Source organism: Cervus canadensis, chromosome 12 (assembly GCF_019320065.1).
Source record: "Cervus canadensis isolate Bull #8, Minnesota chromosome 12, ASM1932006v1, whole genome shotgun sequence".
NCBI classification, from domain to species: Eukaryota; Metazoa; Chordata; class Mammalia; order Artiodactyla; family Cervidae; genus Cervus; species Cervus canadensis.
Genome location: NC_057397.1, coordinates 54,987,611 through 55,011,678, shown reverse-complemented (window position 1 = coordinate 55,011,678; position 24,068 = coordinate 54,987,611). Strand labels below are relative to the sequence as shown.

Below are 24,068 nucleotides of genomic sequence, written 5' to 3'. Positions count from 1 at the left end.
AATTAGACATTATCTGTGGTTCAGCTGGATCTGAGAAGACACCTGTTACTCATTTTAAATGAACTATGAGACCACCTAATTGAGATTTGATAAGCTGATGATCAAGGACTGCTTCTGTGACTCTCAGCTGACCACCCACCACCAGCCATTATAACTGTGTGGAGATTAGAACAGGGTTTTTAGAGAGAGCTGCTGATGTTCTGGGAATCTGGTCCTATCCAACCCCCCAACCTCACCTTAAATCTGTATGGGGGGCTTCACTGAGAACGTGGGGAAACAATGGGTTCAACTTTGACTCAACTGAGAGAAATTGAAGAGTAGGGAGAATCTGACACTGGGATACAAAGAGCTGCCATCTCATGAATGTGCTAAAATCTGCAGGGCAGGGAGTGTTTGTTATCAGCAAGATGTGGCCGTAGCAGAGAGAGCGAGCTGGCCTGAAAGAGTCTTAGATCTTGTCTGAGAGGGCTATCTAGGGGAGGGCCATAACCCCAGCAAAAATAATGTGATAGTATACATGGAGGCCTGGGATAGGAACTGTTAGGACCCAGGGGGACGATTTGGATTCACTCATAAAGAAGAAACCGCAGAGGAGGGATCTCCAGTAAGGAGTGAACTACAAAGAACTCATGAAATATCTCACCTGATAAGAGAAAACATTGACTTTAAATGCCTAACAAAATGCAGAGTATTGATGCTGGCAAGTAAGATTGCTGAAATCTACTACTGTGCCTTGAACATAGATGGGAATCAGCAGATGTTGGGGAACACAAAGACATATAAACATGTTAGGCAAATATCACAGGGGTAATATCCAGCATGGTACAGATGAGAATGATGAGGTTCAGGTTAAGTGTGTTAAGTCAGGTTTATTCCAAGTTATGGCAGAATCTAGTTGAGAACATTGGTCTGAAAAGAAGCCCAGAAGAGTACTGTACTGCCATTACCAGATTGGTGATAGAAAGCAACTAAGGGTTCATAAGAAGGCACAAAGGCAGTCTTTCCTGGGGCATTTGTATGTACCTAGTCCTTCAGTTTATCCCAAGATGAAGTCAAGCTTTTAATGGTGGTTCCTGTGTGCCTGTCAGGGCAGTGGTGGCTCAAATATGAATAAGGCATTTCCTGTCCTCAAGTAGCTTATGGTGGACAAATTTAAGGCAATAATTGGCTATTTACCTAACATACAGCCTGAGCTCAAGAAATATTAGTTCCATTAATGCCACTGTGAAATTGTGTGGTTGAACTCAGTCTCCCTACAGATTTTAAAGGTTCTCCAATCTATAATTAAATATACTCTGCCACTTTTTGCCATCATCAGATTTTATTTCTTATTCTTTAATGATGATTGACTGAATATACTATTTCAAATAGAGTTATGTAGGGATTTCTATCAGTCCTTAATGTAATTAGAAATTAACATATATATGAATATATTTTTTTCTACTGCCCTTTTTCTCTGGTTCATTAATATGTAATACTTTGCTTCTCTGCATTCAATCTCCATTTGACTTTTCTGCTAATGTAATTTACCAGCTGCAAAAATATGAGACCCGGAAAATACAGGAGTGAAATGCCCATTAGCACAATGCCAGTTTATCAACACAAGTTTAAATGGATCTTTTGGCTCAAGCCTGTTTCTTAGATGATGCATTCAACCATAATTTTCAGCTTTCAAAATTAGTCCAGCTCATAGATCAGGAGACAGCTCTCCTTTCACATAACTGCTATGAATATTGTGGTTTTCTAACCAAAGAGATGTGACGATAATTTCTTAAGAAAGATTTGGGACACTGTGACTGAGACAAACTGAAAAGGAAAGAATTTGGAGAGAATAAACATAACCTCACGTCCTATAAGCCTTCTGAGTAAATTCATGTCTGGAGTCAGTGCAGAGGGATAATTTATTCATTTATTCACCGATTCACTTATTCGTATAGTAAATATTTTTGGTGTGTACTTACTGTGCAAGGCGCATGGTAGGTGGATAAAGGATTCATGCTTCCAGGCCCACCAGAGTGAACCGTGACATGAGAGAGACAGAACAGAGAAAAGGACACATGAACAAATGTATCATTAGACTTGGTTAAATAAATACAATGAGAAGCAGATGGGCAGAACACCAGAGAACAGCTTCAGTGGGGCTGGAAGGTAGGAGACAGAAGACAACCTATTTAGAATCATGTGGGATGGTTTTTCTGAGGCGACTTAAAAAATGAGAAGCAACCAACAACTCAAAGTGAATTTCAATCAGTCGTGGGCAGAGGGAGCATGTGCAAAGGTCCTGAGGCAGGAAAGAACTTGGCGTGCTCACGAACCTTGAAGGACACCAATGTGACCAGCACATGAGCAGGAAGAATAGCCCCAGATGAATGATGGGATGGAGACATATAGGACCTTATGGACCATGGAAAGAAGTTTAGAATTTCACCATATCATAGTGGGGAGCCATTCAGTGCTTTAAAGCAAGGAAACAGCCTGTCTCTTTTAGGGCTAACATACTTATTTTGGCTGCTGTAAGAAAAGGTGGGAAGAGAGGAAAGTCTAACAGAGGGACCGACATGGAGACTGGGGCAGTAACCCAAAGGGCTGCTGACCAGGGAGGTGGTAGTGGAGATGGAGAGAAGGAGGGAGGCTTAAGGTGTAATTTGAAGGCAGGATAGAGAAAATTTGCTGATAAATTATAAGTGTAGACTGTTGAAAAGGATGGACACAAATATAGCTTCCAGTTTGGGGGCTTGAATAATTGGAGGTGTTGGTGCCATTTGCAGATGAAGAAGAGAGGAAGGGAGATGGGGGTGAATTTAGGGATCAAGAATTTGTTCAGGGACATGGACATGGTGAGTTTAAGAAGTGCCATAGGTAATGGATAATGCCAAGTAGCTAGTTATATATTTAAGTTTGCTGTTCTGGGGAAAGTGTGGGCTGGAGGTATAAATATGGGAGTTTTCAGCATAGAAATCTTTCTTCCAAGGGAATAGATGAGAATATTTAGGGAAATAGTGAATGCAAAGCAGAGGGAGGCCCAGTTCTTTTAGTCCCCTGGATATTCCAGAGCTTAAGGTTGAAAGAGGAAAAAAAAAAAAAAGCAACTTTTTAAGGAATGGTGGAAAAAAGGAATCTTAGAAGTGTTATGTGTCAGGGGCTCTAAGCTAAAATGTTTCAATGTAAAGGGGACATCTAAAAAAAAGTTGAATACTTAGGTGTACTAGTACAAATCACATTGAAAATATTTATATGGATGAAGTTACCCTTTTAATAATCCTTCAAGGTAAATACAGTTATTAACTTCATTTTACAAACTGTGGAGAGATTAATTTCCCCATAGATCCCATAATAAGGAGTCAGGTTTTAGACCCAGGCTCCTAACTCCATCCAGAGTCCATGATCTTACCCTTTGTGCTCCTGCTATTTTAGGGCTAAGAATGATAAAAACCAAGAAAGTAACCTTTGACTGTGTGAAATGATTGAAGACCACAATGAATTGTTCTGTGAGAGCACTGGGGTGAGGTAGTATTGGGGAGGATTGTGCAGTAATGAATAAGTGAAGCTGTGCTGTGAAACAGAGAAGGGAAATCCAGAAACGGGATGATAACCTAAGGCAGAAAAGGACTTCTTGAAGCAATGGGAGATGTTATTAGCGCCTGGTTGAATGCAGGTAGGAGATTCATGACCAGGATGGAAGCAGATAACCTAGGCATGCAGTTGAGAAAGCAATGTAGCAGGAATCTTCTCTGCCTTGCTTGCGTCCCTTCTTGTGTGTGTAAAATAGACTTCCTTCTTTTCTGAAGGATTTAGAAGAGATCTTGGGCTGTCTGTATCTCTGCCTCACCAGAGAAAGAAGAGTGACTTCTCAGACCGTGGAAAGGACTGCAGGGGTCTGGCCCCACCTCCTCTGCCTTCTCTCTTTGGGACACGATGCCCACGGCATCCTCATGATGTTCTCTGAACATGGGGTAGCCTCACCAGGACCCCTGTTGCTCCAGGCTGCCAGCTTGGAATGGGCTCCCTGACTCCCGTCCTTATTGGTCAGTTGATTCAGGATTTACACAGGGAAGAGAATGGTTAATACCTTGAAACCGCGGGGATGAAGAAAGGATGCAGTTGGGTTCAGAAAACACATGGAGAGGTTAGTTTTAATCAGAGGAGGATCATACCCTTTTCTATAATAGGAAAATGTTTATAAATAATGGGGAAAGGTAAATGTAGGTTTATAGAGTTGTCACTGGGAAGAAGACCAGTGACTTATTTAATGTAATTTTAAACATTTATCGTATGTTTATCTGAAGAAGGTCTAAAATCCAACTTTGTTGTGTTGGGAAAATACTTCATAACCATTGTGTGTTAAACCACTATTATGTGAATTGAAGAAAATTATAACAGATTTCCCAGTGATCCTCAAATTGAGGGGGCACAGTGTGCTGTATTTTACTAGGTAATTAGAATCTACATGGGGCAGTTTAAAAAACTCCTTTTCAAACAAGAATAAAATCAATATGCAATCTTACATGTAAAACCCACCAAGCATCATTTTTATTTGAAAATATGTAGAATGACTTGAGGATTTTTTAATATTCATCAACAGGACAGGTTGGTTTAAAGAGGTAAAGAAACAATGAATTAAATGGAGTGATTTTTTTCTTAAGCTTCTGAATTAACATGTAAGTGAGAGACCTATATTTTTGTAACTTCTTTTCCTGTTTATCATGTATTCATTTGGGGAAATTAACACAGGAGACTGTTGTTCTACCTTGGCATTTTAGCTGTAAACCATTGGGTTTTGACCCAGATTATTGTTACCTACAGAAGCTATCTTGATTAAGTTTGGAGTTGCCTTACATTGTGCATAGGCAAAACTACATTTTAATCAGCTAGTCTATATGCGTTATACAGATAGTTTGTAATAGGAGGTCCTGTTAAAAATAGATTCCTTTAATCAGCAATGTTGGATAGACGCCTAAAGTCTTAAAATAGTGCTTATTTATTCTGATTCCTTCCTCCTAAGATGAATAAACAGAATGCACTCGATGTGGCAATAGCATGTTGCAAATCATTTAATCAAAGGTAATAAAATTAAATTCTATCTCTGTGGATTATTACAGGAGACTGTTCAACATTTATAAGAATTTGACTTCCAAATCACTGAAGCCCTAATCTTTGGATTTGCATAATGTGTTTCTACTTCCAGGATTTTCCAGTTGAAAGGCTTTGAAGTTCCAAGGCAAAAACTGAAATAAATTGGAAATTTGTGTAATTTCAAAGTGAATGCTTTCAATATAGTGGTATGATTGGAAAGTACATGGAAGGGGACGCTCATAAAAATTTTACTATTAATACTGTTGACTTAATTTTTTGAAACTTTGTAGTAGAAAGATAATATGCAAATTTTTAATGAATGATCAAAAATATAAAGTAGAACTTCAAATTAAGAAAATTATTTAATATTAGATTACTTAAAATCAGTAGATCCTGAACTTGAACCCAAATTTTTTATTACAGAGTCCTTGATCTTTTCACTTCTTGCCACCACTGAAATTTTTGCATAGGGATGTCAATTTATCAAGACTGCAGAGTGTATTTTTAGAAATTACAAGGCTAAATTTAGTGAAAAAAGAAATGTTCCAATTTATTATACTGCTGATAATGGAGGTGGAATAATTTCCTTTGTCTAAGCTTCAAAGCTACCATGATTGAGTGGGGATGTACTAAATTGCAGAGAAGGCAATGGCACCCCACTCCAGTACTCTTGCCTGGAAAATCCCATGGATGGAGGAGCCTGGTGGGCTGCAGTCCATGGGGTCGCTAAGAGTCAGACACGACTGAGCGACTTCACTTTCACTTTCCACTTTCATGCATTGGAGAAGGAAATGGCAACCCACTCCAGTGTTCTTGCCCGGAGAATCACAGAGACGGGGGAGCCTGGTGGGTTGACTGTCTATGGGGGTCACACAGAATTGGACAGGACTGAAGTGACTTAGCAGCAGCAGCAGCAGTACTAAATTGATTATTACACCTGCCCCCAAACTGTCCAAAATTAGTTACTCTTTTAGCTTATTTTCATAGACTTTATACATGAAGTTGCTTGCATTTTTGTATTATCTCTTGCAGCTTTTTCCCATCATGAAACCACTCATTCATTTAACAGTTTATTTATGAAGTTCTTTCTATATGCTAAGTCCTGGGCTTCCCAGGTGCCTGCCAATGCAGGAGACATTAAGAGACTTGGGATTGATCCCTGAGTTGAAAAGATCTCCTGGCAGAAGGCTTGGCAGTCCACTCCAGTGTTCTTACCTGGAGAAATCCCATGGGTAGAGGAGCCTAGCAGGCTGCAGTTCACGGGTTCGCAGAGTCAGACACGACTGAAATGACTAAGCACACATGCACGCATGCTAAGTTCTAGGAGTGAAATGGTGAACAGACTGAATTTCTCTGAATGTAGGAATTCAGTTGATCTGATGGTGAGTATCCTGATGAAAAATGTTTCTCTTCAGCCTCTTTTCTCTGCATTGGTATAAATAAAGCAGCTGGCAAACTTTGAGGATTTGGGTGTCTTTTTCATGAAGGGTCCATTAAGAAAGGCTAACTGTTTACTTTAGGGTTTATTGAACTCTGTAGAGGCAGATGGGTGTTGGATTTAATTTCTAGTATTTTTGTTATAAATTTAAGTTATGACAGCAATGGATTCATGTATGCTTCTATATGGTTGATATTATATACAACTGGCCTTACTCTTCACAGAGTTGAATTCAGTTGCATTTAATAAGAGAATTTTTAGCAAACCATTTCTACATATCTTTGCACCTTTGACTCAATTCTTGAACTTTCTGTTCTCTGAATCTCCAAGATAGGACAGCATCAATCTCTTAGAATGAATACAGGGCTAGAAACATCTTATTATAGCAAGGTATCTGGTTTTGCTCTCCCATTAATGGTTCCAATGCCAATTTGCACTCCCGAAGGATACTTCTGTTGAAACTTTTGCATTGGTTTGGAGTTGTAAAAGAAGATTGTGTAATTCGTGATCCCATGTTAATGATATTTTCTGTCTTAATCCTTGTTTGTAGGGGCACAAAAAATAAATAGTTTGGCTACAGCTGTAACCGAGCAGGCTGTAATTGGCATACTCTATACCCCAAAGATTGTTTTCTTGTTTTAATGCATAGGTTTCTCCAATCTGTCATTTCTTCTGGTTGGATTTCTGAATCTGCTTGTTTTTTGCTGGTTTTGTGGTTTGTTCTTAGCTGCTGATTTTTAGTCAAACTGTACAAGGGATAACAAAAGCCCTTAATTTTGCAGTGTGAAAATTCTTCAGGCACTTGCTCTCAAAAGCTCTTTTTCAGTGACTTGACATTTTTGCAGCACACAGTATCCAACTTGGAAAATCTGCCTTCTCAGCAACTTTACTACTTTAAAAAATATCCTTGCATTAGCTCTTTTAGGAAGCAAGGAGACAGCTTTGCTACTAGTAATGAGTTGTGCAAATCACAGATGGTCTTCTTGTTGGAAATGACTGGAAAGGACTACAAGCATTGAGTCCTTGGGGCACAGCCATTCACATGCATCCATGTATGTGTGTGTACATGTACGTTCGCTTAAGTATAGAGCAAGTGAATTGGGCAAAGAGTGATTTTGTATAGCTACTGCTGTGTACTGCGGAGTTCTGTGGGGTTTTACAATGTGCTTTCATTAACATTAACACATTTTCTGTTCACAATAACTTTCGTGAGTCAAGCAGACATATAGTATGAATACCACCATTATGAGTAAGAAAATAGAGACCCAGACAGTCAAAGCTCTTGTCCAAAATTACATGGCTGGTGAATGTTAGAGCTGAAATTTTTCTCTATCTCCTATTCTAAAGCATGGCTTTTTAGTCCAAATATCCTGGTTGGATTCCAGCTTCCCTAAGTTTTAGCCTCCCAACCAAACTTTTCCTATGACCTAGGGAATATTCCCATTATACTATAGTAGATTTCCCCAATGGTTTCCATTATTGCTACAGGCATCCTAATACTACATAGTAAATGATAATAGGAGGTTCATTTTTTTCTCAGGTAGCTGCAGAGCTCAGGAACATATCTGATTAATTATCATGAAGGTACAATTTAAATTCCACTTGATGGGAGAGAAGTAATTCCAGTTAATAACTCCAGTTACATGGAAATATGTTTTTCTTACATACGTAAGTCATACCAGAGTTTAGTTCAGGCTTAAGGTAGAGTTCTATCATGCAGTAGTCAAACAAGTTAACAAAACTGTTAAAAAATGAAAAGCATAACAGACAAAGAAAGATGAAAAGTACTGCTTGGTAATGACTTAAAGGGAAGATGATGGAAGAGTGGAGGTGATGGGAAGGTGAAAAGCCCACAGTGTGAGATGGAAAGGAAAGGTAAGACCAGAAGAATATGATGGGTAATAAACCAGGGTAATAAAGGGCTAAACATGAAGAAGTTTAGAGCAAGCTTCTCCTTGGTGAAAGCTGTTGAAATAGAGGATTGACCCACATCTTGGGCAGAAGTCCTGTGTGATGAACAGCTTAAAGCCGTTCACTCACTGTTGGCACGAGCTCTGGGCTCCGGGATGTCCATTAAGCCCTTAGCCAAAATATTCATGAATTCTACTCTGTTATCTTGAAATGAGTGAAAGATTTCTTATGTTTCTATTAAAGTCAACATAAGTTCCTTCCTTCTGCATATGTGCTCAGTCATGTCCGACTCTTCGTGATTCCATGGACTGTAGCCTGCCAGGCTCTTCTGTCTGTGGGATTTTCCAGGCAAGAATACTGGAGTGGTTGCCATTTCCTCCTCCAGGGGATCTTCCTGACCCAGGGATTGAACCTGGGTCTCCTGCACTGCAGGAAGATTCTTTACCAACTGAACTACCAGGGAAGCCCCAGGGAAGAATGGATACCTGTATATGTATGGCTATACTCCAATATAAAATAAAAAGTTTTTAAAAATTGTGCAGAAGTTGATATCATTTCCTCAGCATCCATAGAAGTGTGAACAAAATTATATCCCCTTAAAGAGACTGGAGCTTGCATTCCATGCAGGTACTATGCTAGGTACTTTTCCATAGGATATTTACTTAGTCTCAGAACCTTCCTGGTTCTGTTTTACCCCCATTTTATAGATGAAGAAACTGAGTCTAAGAAAAATGTCCAACCTTGTTACCATGAGGATTTCCCTGGTGGCTCAGACGGTAAAGCGTCTGCCTACAGTGCAGGAGACCTGGGTTCGATCCTTGGGTTGGGAAGATCCTCTGGAAAAGGAAATGACACCCCACTCCAGTACTCTTGCCTGGAAAATCCCATGGACAGAGGAGCCCGGTAGGCTACAGTCCGTGGAGTCACAAAGAGTCGGGCACGACTGAGCGACTTCACTCACTCACTTTGTTATGATGATGAAAGAAGGTATTGGAATACATGTTTTGAGGAGTAGGAATAATTCTTTTCTGTTCACAAGAACATAGGAATAAGAAGAGGCACAGGTGATGAAACACAAGGCGGTCTGCCTGTCGAAGCCGTGCCAAGGGGGGAATGCCTCTTTTTTTTTGTTTGTTTTATGTATTCCCAATCCCGATCCCCCCTCCCACCTCCCTCTCCACCCGATTCCTCTGGGTCTTCCCAGTGCACCAGGCCGGAGCACTTGTCTCATGCATCCCACCTGGGCTGGTGATCTGTTTCACCATAGATAGTATACATGCTGTTCTTTTGAAATATCCCACCCTCACATTCTCCCACAGAGTTCAAAAGTCTGTTCTGTATTTCTGTGTCTCTTTTTCTGTTTTGCATATAGGGTTATCGTTATCACCTTTCTAAATTCCATATATATGTGTTAGTATGCTGTAATGTTCTTTATCTTTCTGGCTTACTTCACTCTGTATAATGGGCTCCAGTTTCATCCATCTCATTAGAACTGATTCAAATGAATTCTTTTTAATGCTGAGTAATATTCCATGGTGTATATGTACCACAGCTTCCTTATCCATTCATCTGCTGATGGGCATCTAGGTTGCTTCCATGTCCTGGCTATTATAAACAGTGCTGCGATGAACATTGGGGTGCACGTGTCTCTTTCAGATCTGGTTCCTCAGTGTGTATGCCCAGAAGTGGGATTGCTGGGTCATATGGCAGTTCTATTTCCAGTTTTTTAAGAAATCTCCACACTGTTTTCCATAGCGGCTGTACTAGTTTGCATTCCCACCAACAGTGTAAGAGGGTTCCCTTTTCTACACACCCTCTCCAGCATTTATTGCTTGTAGACTTTTGGATAGCAGCCATCCTGACTGGCGTGTAATGGTACCTCATTGTGGTTTTGATTTGCATTTCTCTGATAATGAGTGATGTTGAGCATCTTTTCATGTGTTTGTAAGCCATCTGTATGTCTTCTTTGGAGAAATGTCTGTTTAGTTCTTTGGCCCATTTTTTGATTGGGTCATTTATTTTTCTGGAATTGAGCTTCAGGAGTTGTTTGTATATTTTTGAGATTAATCCTTTGTCTGTTTCTTCATTTGCTATTATTTTCTCCCAATCTGAGGGCTGTCTTTTCACCTTACTTATAGTTTCCTTTGTAGTGCAAAAGCTTTTAAGTTTCATTAGGTCCCATTTGTTTAGTTTTGCTTTTATTTCCAATATTCTGGGAGGTGGGTCATAGAGGATCTTGCTGTGATTTATGTCGGAGAGTGTTTTGCCTATGTTCTCCTCTAGGAGTTTTATAGTTTCTGGTCTTACATTAGATCTTTAATCCATTTTGAGTTTATTTTTGTGTATGGTGTTAGAAAGTGTCCTAGTTTCATTCTTTTACAAGTGGTTGACCAGTTTTCCCAGCACCACTTGTTGAAGAGGTTGTCTTTTTTCCATTGTATATCCTTGCCTCCTTTGTCAAAGATAAGGTGTCCATAGGTTCGTGGATTTATCTCTGGGCTTTCTATTCTGTTCCATTGATCTATATGTCTGTCTTTGTGCCAGTACCATACTGTCTTGATGACTGTGGCTTTGTAGTAGAGTCTGAAGTCAGGCAAGTTGATTCCTCCCGTTCCATTCTTCTTTCTCAAGATTATTTTGGCTATTCGAGGTTTTTTGTATTTCCATACAAATTGTGAAATTCTTTGGTCTAGTTCTGTGAAAATACCGTTGGTAGCTTGATAGGGATTGCATTGAATCTATAGATTGCTTTGGGTAGAATAGCCATTTTCACAATATTGATTCTTCCAATCCATGGAACACGGTTATGTTTCTCCATCTGCATTTGTTTCCTCTTTGATTTCTTTCATCAGTGTTTATAGTTTTCTAGTATAGTCCTTTGTTTTCTTTAGGAGATTATACTCCTAAGTATTTTATCTTTTTTGTTGCAAGGTGAATGGTATGTTCCTCATTCTCTTTCTGTTTTTCATTGTTAGTATATAGGAATGCAAGGGATTTCGGTGTGTTTAATTTTATATCCTGCAACTTAACTATATTCATTGATTAGCTCTAGTAATTTTCTGGAAGAGTCTTTAGGGTTTTCTATGTAGAGGATCATGTCATCTGCAAACAGCGAGAGTTTCACTTCTTCTTTTCCTATCTGGATTCCTTTTACTTCTTTTTCTGCTCTGATTGCTGTGGCCAAAACTTCCAACACTATTTTGAATAGTAGTGGTGAGAGTGGGCACCCTTGTCTTGTTCCTGATTTCAGGGGAAATGCTTTCAATTTTTCACCATTGAGGGTGATGCTTGCTGTGGGTTTGTCATATATAGCTTTTATTATGTTGAGGTATGTTCCTTCTATTCCTGCTTTCTGGAGAGTTTTAATCATGAATGGGTGTTGAATTTTGTCAAAGGCTTTCTCTGCATCTATTGAGATAATCATATTGTTTTTATCTTTCAATTTGTTAATGTGGTGTATTACATTGATTGATTTGTGGATATTAAAGAATCCTTGCATTCCTGGGATAAAGCCCACTTGGTCATGGTGTATGATTTTTTTAATATGTTGTTGGATTCTGTTTGCTAGAATTTTGTTAAGGATTTTTGCATCTATGTTCATCAGTGATATTGGCCTGTAGTTTTCTTTTTTTGTGGCATCTTTGTCTGGTTTGGAATTAGGGTGATGGTGGGCCCATTAGAATGAGTTTGGAAGCTTACCTGCATCTGCAAGTTTCTGGAAGATTTGAGTAAGATAGTGTTAGCGCTCTCTAAATTTTTGGTAGAAGTCAGCTGTAGCATCTGGTCCTGGCTTTGTTTGCTGGAGATTTGGTGATGACAGTTTCGATACCTCTTTGTATGGGTCTTTAAGATCTTCTATTTCTTCCTGGTTCAGTTTTGAGAGAAAGTTATACGTTTTCTAAGAATTTGTCCATTTCTTCCAAGTTGTCCATTTTATTGGCATAGAGCTGCTGGTAGTAGTCTCTTATGATCCTTTGTATTTCAGTGTTGTCTGTTGTGATCTCTCCATTTTCATTTCTAATTTTGTTAATTTGGTTCTTCTCCCTTTGTTTCTTAATGAGTCTTGCTAATGGTTTGTCAATTTTGTTTATTTTTTCAAAAAACCAGCTTTTAGCTTTGTTGATTTTTGCTATGGTCTCTTTAGTTTCTTTTGCATTTATTTCTGCCCTAATTTTTAAGATTTCTTTCCTTCTACTAACCCTGGGGTTCTTCATTTCTTCCTTCTCTAGTTGCTTTAGGTGTAGAGGTAGGTTATTTATTTGACTTTTTTCTTGTTTCTTGAGGTAAGCCTGTATTGCTATGAACCTTCCCCTTAGCACTGTTTTTACAGTGTCCCATAGGTTTGGGGTTGTTTTGTTTTCATTTTCATTCGTTTCTATGCATCTTTTTATTTCTTTTTTGTTTTCTTTCTGATGATTTGTTTGGTTATTCAAAGCGTAGTTATTTAAAGCCTCCAATGTTTAATATATATCTATATTTTTCCTGTAATTGAGTCTAATTACGTGCACTGTGGTCAGAAAAGAGACTGGATTGATTTCAATTTTTATATATCTCTATATAACCAGATTTATGCCCAGGATGATGATCTATTCTGGAGAAATGTTCCGTGTTGCACTGAGAAAAAGGTTGAAGTTGATTGTTTGGGGGAAATGTCCAATAGAATATCAATTAGTCCTAGCTGGTCCTTGTGTCCATTTAAGGTTTGTGTTTCCTTGTTAATTTTCTTGTGAGTTGATCTATCCATAGTTGTGAGTGGGGTATTAAAGTCTCCCACTATTATTGTGTTACTATTAATTTCCTCTTTCATACTTGTTAGCGTTTGCCGTACATATTGCGGTGCTCCTATGTTGGGTGCATATATATTTAAAATTGTTATATCTTCTTCTTGGATTGATCCTTTGATCATTATGTAGTGTCCTTCTTTGTCTCTTTTCACATCCTTTATTTGAAAGTCTATTTATCTGATATGAGTATTGCGACTCCTGCTTTCTTTTGGTCTCCATTTGCATGAAATATTTTTTTCCAGCCCTTCACTTTTAGTCTGTATGTGTCTCTTGTTTTGAGGTGGGTCTCTTGTAGACAGCATATATGGGGGTCTTGTTTTTGTATCCATTCAGCCACTCTTTGTCTTTTGGTTGGGGCATTCAACCCATTTACATTTAAGGTAATTATTGATAGGTGTGGTCCCGTTGCCATTTACTTTGTTGTTTTGGGTTCACGTTTATACAACCTTTCTGCATTTCCTGTCTAGAGAAGATCCTTTAGCATTTGTTGAAGAGCTGGTTTGGTGGTGCTGAATTCTCTCAGCTTTTGCTTATCTGTAAAGCTTTTGAATTCTCCTTCATATCTGAATGAGATCCTTGCTGGATACAGTAATCTAGGTTGTAGGTTATTCTCTTTCATTACTTTCAGTATGTCCTGCCATTCCCTGTCTGCCGGAGTTTTCTATGATGTAGACCCAGCTGTTATCCTTATGGGAATCCCTTTGTGTGTTAATTTTGTTCTCCTTGCTGCTTTTAATATTTGTTCTTTGTTTTTGATCTTTGTTAATTTGATTAATATGTGTCTTGGGGTGTTTCGCCTTGGGTTTATCCTGTTTGGGACTCTCTGGGTTTCTTGGATTTGGGTGGCTATTTCCTTCCCCATTTTAGGGAAGTTTTCAGCTATTATCTCCTCGAGTATTTTCTCATGGCCTTTCTTTTTGTCTTCTTCTTCTGGAACTCCTATGATTCGAATGTTGGGGCGTTTCACAGTGTCCCAGAGGTCCCTGAGGTTGTCCTCATTTCTTTTGATCCTTTTTTCTTTTTTCCTCTCTGCTTCATTTATTTCCACCATTTTATCTTCTACCTCACTTATCCTATCTTCTGCCTCCGTTATTCTACTCTTGGTTCCCTCCAAAGTGTTTTTGATCTCATTCATTGCATTATTCATTTTTAATTGACTCTTTTTTATTTCTTCTAGGTCTTTATTAAACAGTTCTTGAATCTTTTCAATCTTTGTTTCCAGGCTATTTATCTGTAACTCCATTATGTTTTCAAGATTTTGGATCATTTTTATTATCATTATTCTAAATTCTTTTTCAGGTAGATTCCCTATCTCCTCCTCTTTTGTTTGACTTGGTGGGCATTTTTCATGTTCCTTTACCTGTTGGGTATTTCTTTGCCTTTTCATCTTGTTTAGATTGCTGTATCTGGAGTGGGCTTTCTGTATTCTGGAGGTCTGTGGTTCCTTTTTTTTGTGGAGGATTAACCCAGTGGGTGGGGTTAGACAATTGGCTTGTCAAGATTTCCTGGTTAGGGGAGCTTGCGTCAGTGTTCTGGTGCGTGGAACTTGATTTCTTCTCTCTGGAGAGCAATGGAGTGCCCAGTAATGAGTTTTGAGATGGGTCTATGTGTTAGGTGTGTCCTTGGGCAGCCTGTATGTTGATGTTCAGGGCTATGTTCCTGCGTTGCTGGAGAATTTGCGTGGTATGTCTTGCTCTAAAACTTATTGGCTCTTGGGTGGTGGTTGGTTTCAGTGTAGGTATGGAGGCTTTTGGACGGTCACTTATTACTTAAAGTTCCATGTAGTCAGGAGTTTTCTGGTGTTCTCAGGTTTGGGGCTTAAGTCTCCTGCCTCTGGATTTCAGTTTTATTCTTCCTGTAGTCTCAGGACTTCTCCAACTATACAGCCCTGATAAGAAAACTTCTAGGTTAATGGCTAAAATATTCTCCCCCGTTAGGGACACCCAGACAGGTTCACAGAGTTACATGAAGAAGAGGAGAGGGAGGAGGGAGATAGAGATGAACAGGAGGAGAAAAAGGGGGACTCAAGAGGAGAGAGACAGATCTACACAGCTGTCTGTTCCCAGAGTGTTCTCTGTAGCCCAGTCACCTACAAGGATTCACAGAATTGGATTGGGAAGAGAAGGGGAAAGGAGGAAATAGAGGTGTTCTGAGGTAGAAAACAGAGAGTCAAGATTGGGAGAGAATAATCTTCGGTTTAAAAATAGGGCTTCTCTTCTTTTTTTTTTGTAAGGTTATAGTGTATTGAAAATGAAAATTAAGGAGTAGTAGAGGAGTACTAGAGGACTTTAAAAGAAATAAGAGAAAAAGAAAAATAGAAAATAGAAGAGAAAAAGGAAAGAAAAAAAAGAAAAAAAAAAGAAAGAAAAAGAAAAAAAAAAAAAAAAGAAAAAAAAAAATTTTTTTTTCCCCCTAATTAAAAAATCGTAAAAGTCTGTGGAAATGAAAGTTAAGGAGTAATGGGGGAGTAATAGGGGATTTTAAAGGAAAATAAAAGAGAAGAAAGAAAAAAGAAAAAGAAGAAAAAAATAAAAAAAATTTAAAAAAAAAAGAGAAAAAAGTAAAATTATATCTAGGAGTTTCTCTGGAGCTGTTGCGGTCAGTGTGGGTTCGGCTCAGTTTCAGATAGCTCCTCGTTCCAGCTTACGCTTCTCGATATCTACAGGCCCCTCCGGTGTAGTCAGCGTTTTCTAGAGGGATTTTAATCTGTTGCACCAGTCCCTTCTGAAGCGGTTCCCTTTGTTTATTTGGCTTCTGTTTGCCGGTCTCTTCAGAGCCTCATTTCCGCCGTGACACAGGCAGGCGGAGGTGGACTCTCACCCAGGTAGCTAGCTCCGTCGCTCTGCGGGGCAGGGAGGGGCTTGCGCTGCAGGGAGTGGCTGGCGCCGTGGGGACAGGCCTGCGCCGCGGGGGCGGGCTGGCGCTGCCGGGAGGGGCTGACGCTGCTTTCTCCGTCTGCGCTGCTCAGGCTCCCGGCTGCTCTATATGGAGCGCGCCCCGCGCTGCGCGAGGCTCCAGCCTTCGGGTGTTCCACAAAAGCGCTGAAGGAAAAGCTGCGTCTGCTCTCTGTGCCTTCCCCGTCAGAGCGGTCCAGGCAGCCAGGGGCTTGGTGGGCGCACTCTACCCAGGTGTGGCGCGCCCACTCCCTTCCGCGGACCCAGTCTCAGTTTCCGCTGGCCCCAGTCGGGCGCGCGCGCCTTCCGCCCTCCGCGTCCCCAGCCCCAGTCCCCACCCGCGCCGGTCGGGTGCCTGCGCCCTGTGTCTCTCCGCGACCTTCCCCTCCCCCCTGCCTCCTGCCTCCGGCGGGGCTGGGCCAGTCCGCAGCCTGCGAGCTCCTCTCTGGACCCTCTCGGTCTCTTTGTTCTGCGAGCGGCCGGCCGTGTGTTCGGGCCGGTTAATTTACTCTCTCTCTTTTGGTCTCCCACAGTTCAAGTTGGCAACTCACAGAAGTTCCCTCCGATTGTCCTCAGGGCACTCGGCCCGGACCCTACCCCAAGCAATGCCGCCTAGGAGCTCCCGGGACGGATATCCGTCCTTAGCTCTTTTGTCTCACTTTTTATCTTTCATATTTTGTCCTACCTCCTTTCGAAGACAATGGGCTGCTTCTCTGGGCGCCCGATGACCTCAGCTAGCGATCCGAAGTTGTTTTGCGAAGTTTGCTCTGCGTTCAGTTATTCTTTTGATGAATTTGTAGGAGAGAAAGTGGTCTCCCCGTCCTACTCCTCCGCCATCTTGGCTCCTCCCTCTCGAATGCCTCTTTTTATTCAGTTCCTTTTCCCCTTCTATGATGTCGACAGTTATTTTTCCTTTAGTGATGCAAAGCACATTAAACAAAGATCCTCTTGGTATCTATTGAGAGATCTTTTTGTCTCTAGTTGTAGTGTTTCATTTATTACTCCCATACACCTACATAGGCCATTATGCTATATTTACATTTGTTTAACACATTTAATTAAGAACATTGTTAAAAATTTACAAAGACTTCCCCTTTCATGAAATATGGAAATCGAAGGTAGCATTTAGCAGGTTTCCTTGTCAACCACAGTAGTCATTTTTAGATTCCTTAAAGGAGTAATTCAGTTACCCACACAGTTCTCCTTTCTAAGATCATGCAAATAGAAGTCTTTCCTTAAGCAAGCCCACAAACCTACTAGCAGCATTCCAGACGCCGTCGACAACAGTGAAAACATGACACCTTTAAGTTTTGATTGGGGTGAGTGTCTGGTGGGAAAGAGCAGAAAGAAGAGGGAAAATACAGAAAATATAGACTGCTTGCCTCTGTCCTTGTCCTTTGCTTATTCCAGAAGCTATAAAAGGATTTGTAGAGTACTTAGGTATTTGAAGTGATAGAGAATTTCATTAATTAAGTATCAAGCCCTTTATCAAACATTTAAGATTCATTGCTGATGTTCTCTAGTGTGAGACATAAATTTAGCAACTCTGATCAGTTCTAAAACATGCCAGCATAAAATGTAAGCAGTTTCTGGTGATGCAATAGTTTGCTGTGTGGATTGAAGATAAAACTTGTCACATTTACATCTTGAAAATAATATTTGCTGAGAACTAAAGAGCAGTTGGGCTCCCCAGGTGACTCTGGTCAAGAATCTGCCTGCTAATGCAGGAGATGTGAGTTTGATACCTGTGTTGGGAAGATCCCCTGGAGAAGGAAATGACAACCCATTCCAGTATTTTTGCCTTGAAAATTCCATGGACAGAGGAGTCTGGCAGGCTACAGTCCCTGGGGTTGCAAAGAGTTGGACAGGACTGAGCGACAAAGCATTCACACATGCAAAGAGCAGTTGGATTTCTTTCAGTAAAATGTAGCACCTTTCTTTTCAATCCCTACTCCTTCACACCCCCTCTCTCACCCCCCCCCCAAAAAAAAACTTGCTTTATGCTGAAACTCAAGTTTGATCTTGAAATAAAGTCTATAAAATTCCCTATAGAGAATTAACATTTCTATAGGTGAAAATGGTCAAATATTGGTGATTTCTTCGAGTTTCTTGGGTTTAATATGTTTTCAGTGTAGTCTACATCTTTGTATGCCTAAGTGTGCTTCTTTGGAAAACCACATTGGAACAAATCAAAGTTGTTGCCTCGATGACCTTCAGTTTATTTCTTATTAATCTTAATGCTGCTCATAGCACTACTGTAACTTTTAGCTACAGTACATAAACTCCAGACTCGGACAAGAATGGTGATGTTGAAGGATTACAGCATTAATAAGTACATAATCCTGGGCAAAGTAAAACCTGGTCTACTCAGGTATGTGGTATTCTAAGTGATTTTTGGTGTTGACTCCTTGAAGGTCATTGCATGCAGTTTGCTTAACTTGGAGATACAGCCTTCAACCTGATTTCAGCAAAGCAAACAAAGTGTTTTAAAATACAGTCATCATACGTGCCTCCTTAGATCAGACCCTCTCCTGCTCATTCTTAAATGACCCTGAAGCTCTATATAATCTGTCCTCTTTCCCCTGCCCCCCTTCTTGTTGATGGGGGGCCATCTTGTTGACCTCATCTCCTGCTTCTCTCCTCCAGTCACTTTGTTCCTCTAACACAGAAAAACAAGTTCTCCATTTGCTGAAATACTGCTCCCCAAATTGCTCACGACTTCTTCCTTCAGGTCTCTTTTCAAAAGTCTGATGGTCTGAGAGCCCTCCGTTGGCTGTCCTTTATGTAACAGTATGCTTGGACACCTTTGCTTGCTGTCCCTTTTACTCTGTTTTAATCCACAGCATTTTTCACCACCTGATTGGTTATATATTTGTTTGTTTTGTTACTTATTATTTGTCTTCCTCCATGAGAATAAGGATTCCATGATGGCAGATATTTTGCCCCTTTGTGTTTGCTGTGTGTTCCTGGTCCAAAAATATTAGCTGATGCAAAGTAGCCTTTCAAGGAATGAATGAATAGCCTCTTTCAGTTCATGGAAAGCAGGGGGATGAGGTACAGCCAACCCAGTGAGGAAAGGATTCTTCTTTAGATTCACTCTACTCTGGCTGACTTTGGGAGGCTGGAGGCAAGACTTTCATTCTGTTTCTTTTTATTGTCCCCAATCATTCTGTTTTTTTTTTCTTACTGCTTTGGGGTAAGCAGCTATTCAGTAACTATATATAATCTTGATTTTAAATGAATAAGTTAAAAATTCAGCCAATTTCCAATGGAGACTCTATTGGAGTATAGTGTATACTCAGAAAAGATGCAGAAACTGTAGATGATTAGATTTTCACAAAGTAAACACATCCTGGTACCCAGAACCCAGATCAGGAAACAGAACAGTACCAGAGTCCCAGAAAGCCATTCATGTCTCTGTCAATGTAATGTGTGTGCTCAATAGCTCAGTCATGTCCAACTCTTTGCAACCCCATGGCCAGGCTCTCCCGTCCCTGGGATTTTCCAGGCAAGAATACTGGAGTGGGTTGCTGTTTCTTTCTCCAGGGGATCTTCCCAATCCAGAGATCAAACCTGTGTCTCTTGTACCTCCTGCATTAGCAGGTGGATCCTTTAACAGTATACCACTTGGAAAGCCCATCAATGTAATAACTCCCCACTATCCACACTTTTAATAGCATAGAGAGTTTGATAGTTCTATCTGAACTTTATATAAATTGAATTCTATAGCATGAGCCTTTGTCTCCTTTTGCTCAACATTATTTTTATGAGACCCATCCATGTCATTACAAGCAACTGTAGTTCTTTCATTTCCAGAGCTGTATGAAATTCCATTTTATGATTATTATCACAACCTATTTACCCATTTCTACTGTTGGTAAGACATTTGGGCTGTTTTTTGATATTTATGTATTCATAAATGGTGCTTCTATGAATATTCCTGATTGGGCCTTTTGGTGAATATGTCTGTATTTGTGTAGGATAAATACTAAGAATATAATGAGTGACTCAAAAGATGCATGCCTTCAGCTAAGATCATGGCAGGAATTTGCCCAGAGTGGTCTCCACCATCAATGTCCCAGAATTCCAATTGCGCTTCATCACTACACTTCATGTCACGTCTTTGACATTTTAGCCATTCTGGTGGTTCTGTTTTGAGTGTGACGTGGTCTTAATTTATATTTCTCATGACTAGTGCTCTCGAGCACTTGTTAATATATTTGTTGGCAATTTTCATAAAGCAAATCAATTTTCATGAATATTAAGTAGATCACATAGGTAGTATGTAAACCAGTCCATCCTAAAGGAAATCAGTCCTGAATTTTCGTTGGAAGGACTGATGCTGAAGCTGAAACTCCAATACTTTGCCATCTGATGCGAAGAATTTACTCATTTGAAAAGACCCTGATGCTGGGAAAGATCAAAGGCAGGAGGAGAAGGGAACAACAGAGGATGAGATGGGTAGATGGCATCACCGACTCAATGGACATGAGCTTGAGTAAACTCTGGGAGTTGGTGATGGACAGAGAAGCCTGGTGTTCTGCAGTTCATGGGGTTGCAGAGTCGAATATGACTGAGCAACTGAACTGAACTGAACTGAAATATAACAGATATCCTACAGGTGATAATAAAATGACTAAATTTGAATAAACACTGCTTTCATTAAAGAATCTTTTACTAATTGGTATATTCTATTCCTTTAACAAAGATTTTGCTCTGATAAATTCAGTTTAATAAAGGCTTGTTGAGAGCTCATTATGAATAACCTCCCATGCAGAGTGGTGTCAGGCCACCAAGGCCTGTGTCATAGAAAGTGCCCAAGAGAAGGCCACATCTAAGGCAAGTGTAGAAGCAGGAGCAGGGTCTGACCAGTGGGGCAGAAAGTGGAGCTAATACACTGGAAAAGCTTGAATAAAACCTGGAGGTGTGAAGTTTTATGAAACTTTTAGGAAATTGCAAATGCGCAGGTGTGATTACCATAACTGATAAAACTGTCAACTAGTTTTCTGTAGGGAATTAAGGCTTAAAAACTGACACTTAACATTAGCCTCCAAAAGTACCAAGCGCCGAGGGTATGCTGGGCTTAGGGTTCAGTTACATTACAAATATCAGGTTGTGTAGCTTGAAGTATTTGAGTTTCAGGCATACATATCACTTACCAATTATTTTTACACCAAGAAAAATGTTCTCGTGCTTGTGTGGCTTTTGCTTTTCCTGTTAGACCTGATGTCCACTCTCTAAAGTTTAGGATGAGAGGTAGTATACTTACTGTCATTGAGAGTATCTGGAGAAACAGTATAAACTCTATAATTTTTCCAGCTAAGATGCTGTTACCAATGAAACAGAAAAGCACTGGCAGCCTCTAGTTATACAGATAAACATTTCATTATTCTTCTGGGAGTTGCAGTTATTTGTTTCTAACTAATGTTTTACTGTGACATTAAAAAATACTCCGTTCAAAACTTCAAGCAGTTGCTCAGTGCATTGTGTTTGTCTGAAGCCAGATTTTAGTTTGCTATTCGAACAGTTCAAGTCCTTTATCACCTTACATTTGAATGTATTTTAATGAAATGTTCTGATTAGAAGATCCCCTCCCCTTGGCTAGTTTCTAAAATATTTGAAGGGTTTAAAATACTGTAGGGAAGATATGTTGGAGAAGGAAGTGGCAACCCACTCCAGTGTTCTTGCCTGGAGAATCCCAGGGACGGGGGAACCTGGTGGGCTGCCATCTATGGGGTCGCACAGAGTCGGACATGACTGAAGTGACTTAGCAGCAGCAACAGCAGGGAAGATCTGTAATTTCTGAATAAAGCTTGTTCTCTTTCAAGGCCAAATGTAGCTCTGTTGTTGAAAAAAAATTATGATGGAGATAAATGTGAAAAAAAAAAAAATTGTGTATCTCTCTGGAGTCAGGAGTTACCACATGTGGTATGCTCTACCTGTAGGTTGAAGAAAAAGTCCCAGTCGGTGGATATTACTGCTCCAGGGTTCAACCCTTTGGCTGGTGCAGGAAAGCAAATGCCACAAGCCAGTAAACCCCCGGCACCCAAGACACCCATCATTGAAGAAGAACAGAACAACACAGCAAATTCCCAGAAACATCCTTCCCGAAGAAGTGAGCTGAAGAGGTTCTACACCATTGGTGAGTACCATGATTTATGCAAATAAGTAAATGAGGTCTATCCAATCAGAACAGTGAATGTGAGGTGCTGTGGTAAATGTCCCCTTGTTTATATAATATATTTAACTGTTGCTCAGTATCCATGGGGATTGGTTCCAGGACCCCTAAAGGACACCAGAGCTGAGGATGCTCAAGTCCCTTATATAAACCAGCATAATATTTGCATAGAACCTACACACATCCTCTCATATATTTTAAATCATCTCAAGATTACTTATAATACCAAATAGAATATGAATGCTATGTAAGTAGTTCTGGGTGTACAATAATTGCAAGGTTTTTTTTTTTTTTTGGAACTTTCTGAGTTTTTCTCCCCAAGTATTTTCAATCCTTGTTTGGCTGAATATGTGGATGTTGAACATGCAGATACAAAGGGGCAACTGTACTTCTAATGGTTTCTGTGGACATTTTCTCATACAACCTGAACGTAGAGTTGGAAAAGTACCACAAGCCTCCGGCAAAGTTAAGTAAGAGAGTAGGCCTGAAGACTTTCTATATCCTGCCTAACAGAAGTAACTTACATATATATATATATATGATTTTCTAAGTTTTAAGCTTATATGCTGATATTTTCATTTTTGCCAGTCTTTAGCCAGTGCTGGTTTTTTTCCTGCTTTTTCGTGGGTTTTGGTTTTTGTTCTTTTCATTCTCCCTCCAGGCTCTCAAGTGGCTGACCCTGTTCTGTCAGGTTGTTGAGATGGTGGTTGATGTCAGCCTATAACTAAAAAAGCCACCAAGAAAATAGAAAATTATTACATTCTGAAGAAGGACAAATTATGTCGTTGGTCTGTTTTCACCTTGCACATTACTTTACATTGGAGAGAGTGAATCACATCCAGATCCCATTGTATGGTAAGGTAGTAGGCTATGGATAGGGTCTGTCCACATTCAGTTCAGTTCAGTTGCTCAGTCATGTCCGAATCTTTGCAACCCCATGGGCTGCAGCATGCCAGGCTTCCCTGTCCATCCCCAACTCCGGGAGCTTGCTCAAACTCATGTCCATCCAAAATTTGCTGTACACTTGGAACTATTTACATAGCATTCATATTATATTCAGTATTGTAAGTAACCTATCCACATTGTGTCCCTTTTTTCTGAAGTAGAATAATATCCTATAATTCTGAACTTTAACACCTAAATAAAGTGTTTGAGATAATACAAATAAGTTGCATTGCCCACTTTTATGTACCAGTGTCTGCTTATCATATCTTTGACCTTGATTTCTACCTCTCAATAACAATTTTCAGTTTTTTCGGTCTAATTGAGACAAAAGTTGCTAGACATATATATGGTAGAGGTCATGCATGGGGGAGATGAATTTACCCAAGAAGATGATGGATGTGGTGGTGTTGCTTATTATTTCTTGGAGAGATTTAGTCATCACCAAAAGCCCTAATGGTAGATGCTGTTGGCTTAATGGTTTTACCAAAGTTACATCAAAGGGCTCATGTTTTACATTGTATCCAGTACCCCTTTAAATAGCACTCCCAATATGGGATGTTTGTATTATTTTTCTCAGATATTTTAGTGTCTCTATCTAGAAATATAATCATATCAGATTTCTGATTCTGATTCCCACACCAGTTTTCTATGTGACTTTGTGCAGTCATTCTACTCTGTCTTTGGGTTAAATTACTTCCTTCACACTTAAAAAGATGCTTCCATGTATGTCTAGTTGTATTCAGGATTTGGTGCCTAAAACCATGCTTTCTCTTCCCATTGTGTCTTCTTCCTATATCTATCCTCAGGTTTCCTCTTTCCAGATGAAGAAATTTGTGTCTTACTTT

The 24,068-nt window shown here is 39.9% G+C and overlaps 1 protein-coding gene across 5 annotated transcripts in view; it reads left to right on the top strand.

The window, feature by feature from the left end:
- Positions 1 to 24,068, top strand: part of OXR1 (oxidation resistance 1) — a 486,852-nt gene that overhangs the window by 231,577 nt on the left and 231,207 nt on the right. For all 5 annotated transcript variants that reach the window (XM_043483377.1, XM_043483381.1, XM_043483380.1 and 2 more), the window contains one exon: positions 22,046 to 22,242. In XM_043483377.1, the coding sequence (XP_043339312.1) occupies positions 22,046 to 22,242 (197 nt within the window). The remainder of the gene's footprint in view (positions 1 to 22,045; positions 22,243 to 24,068) is intronic.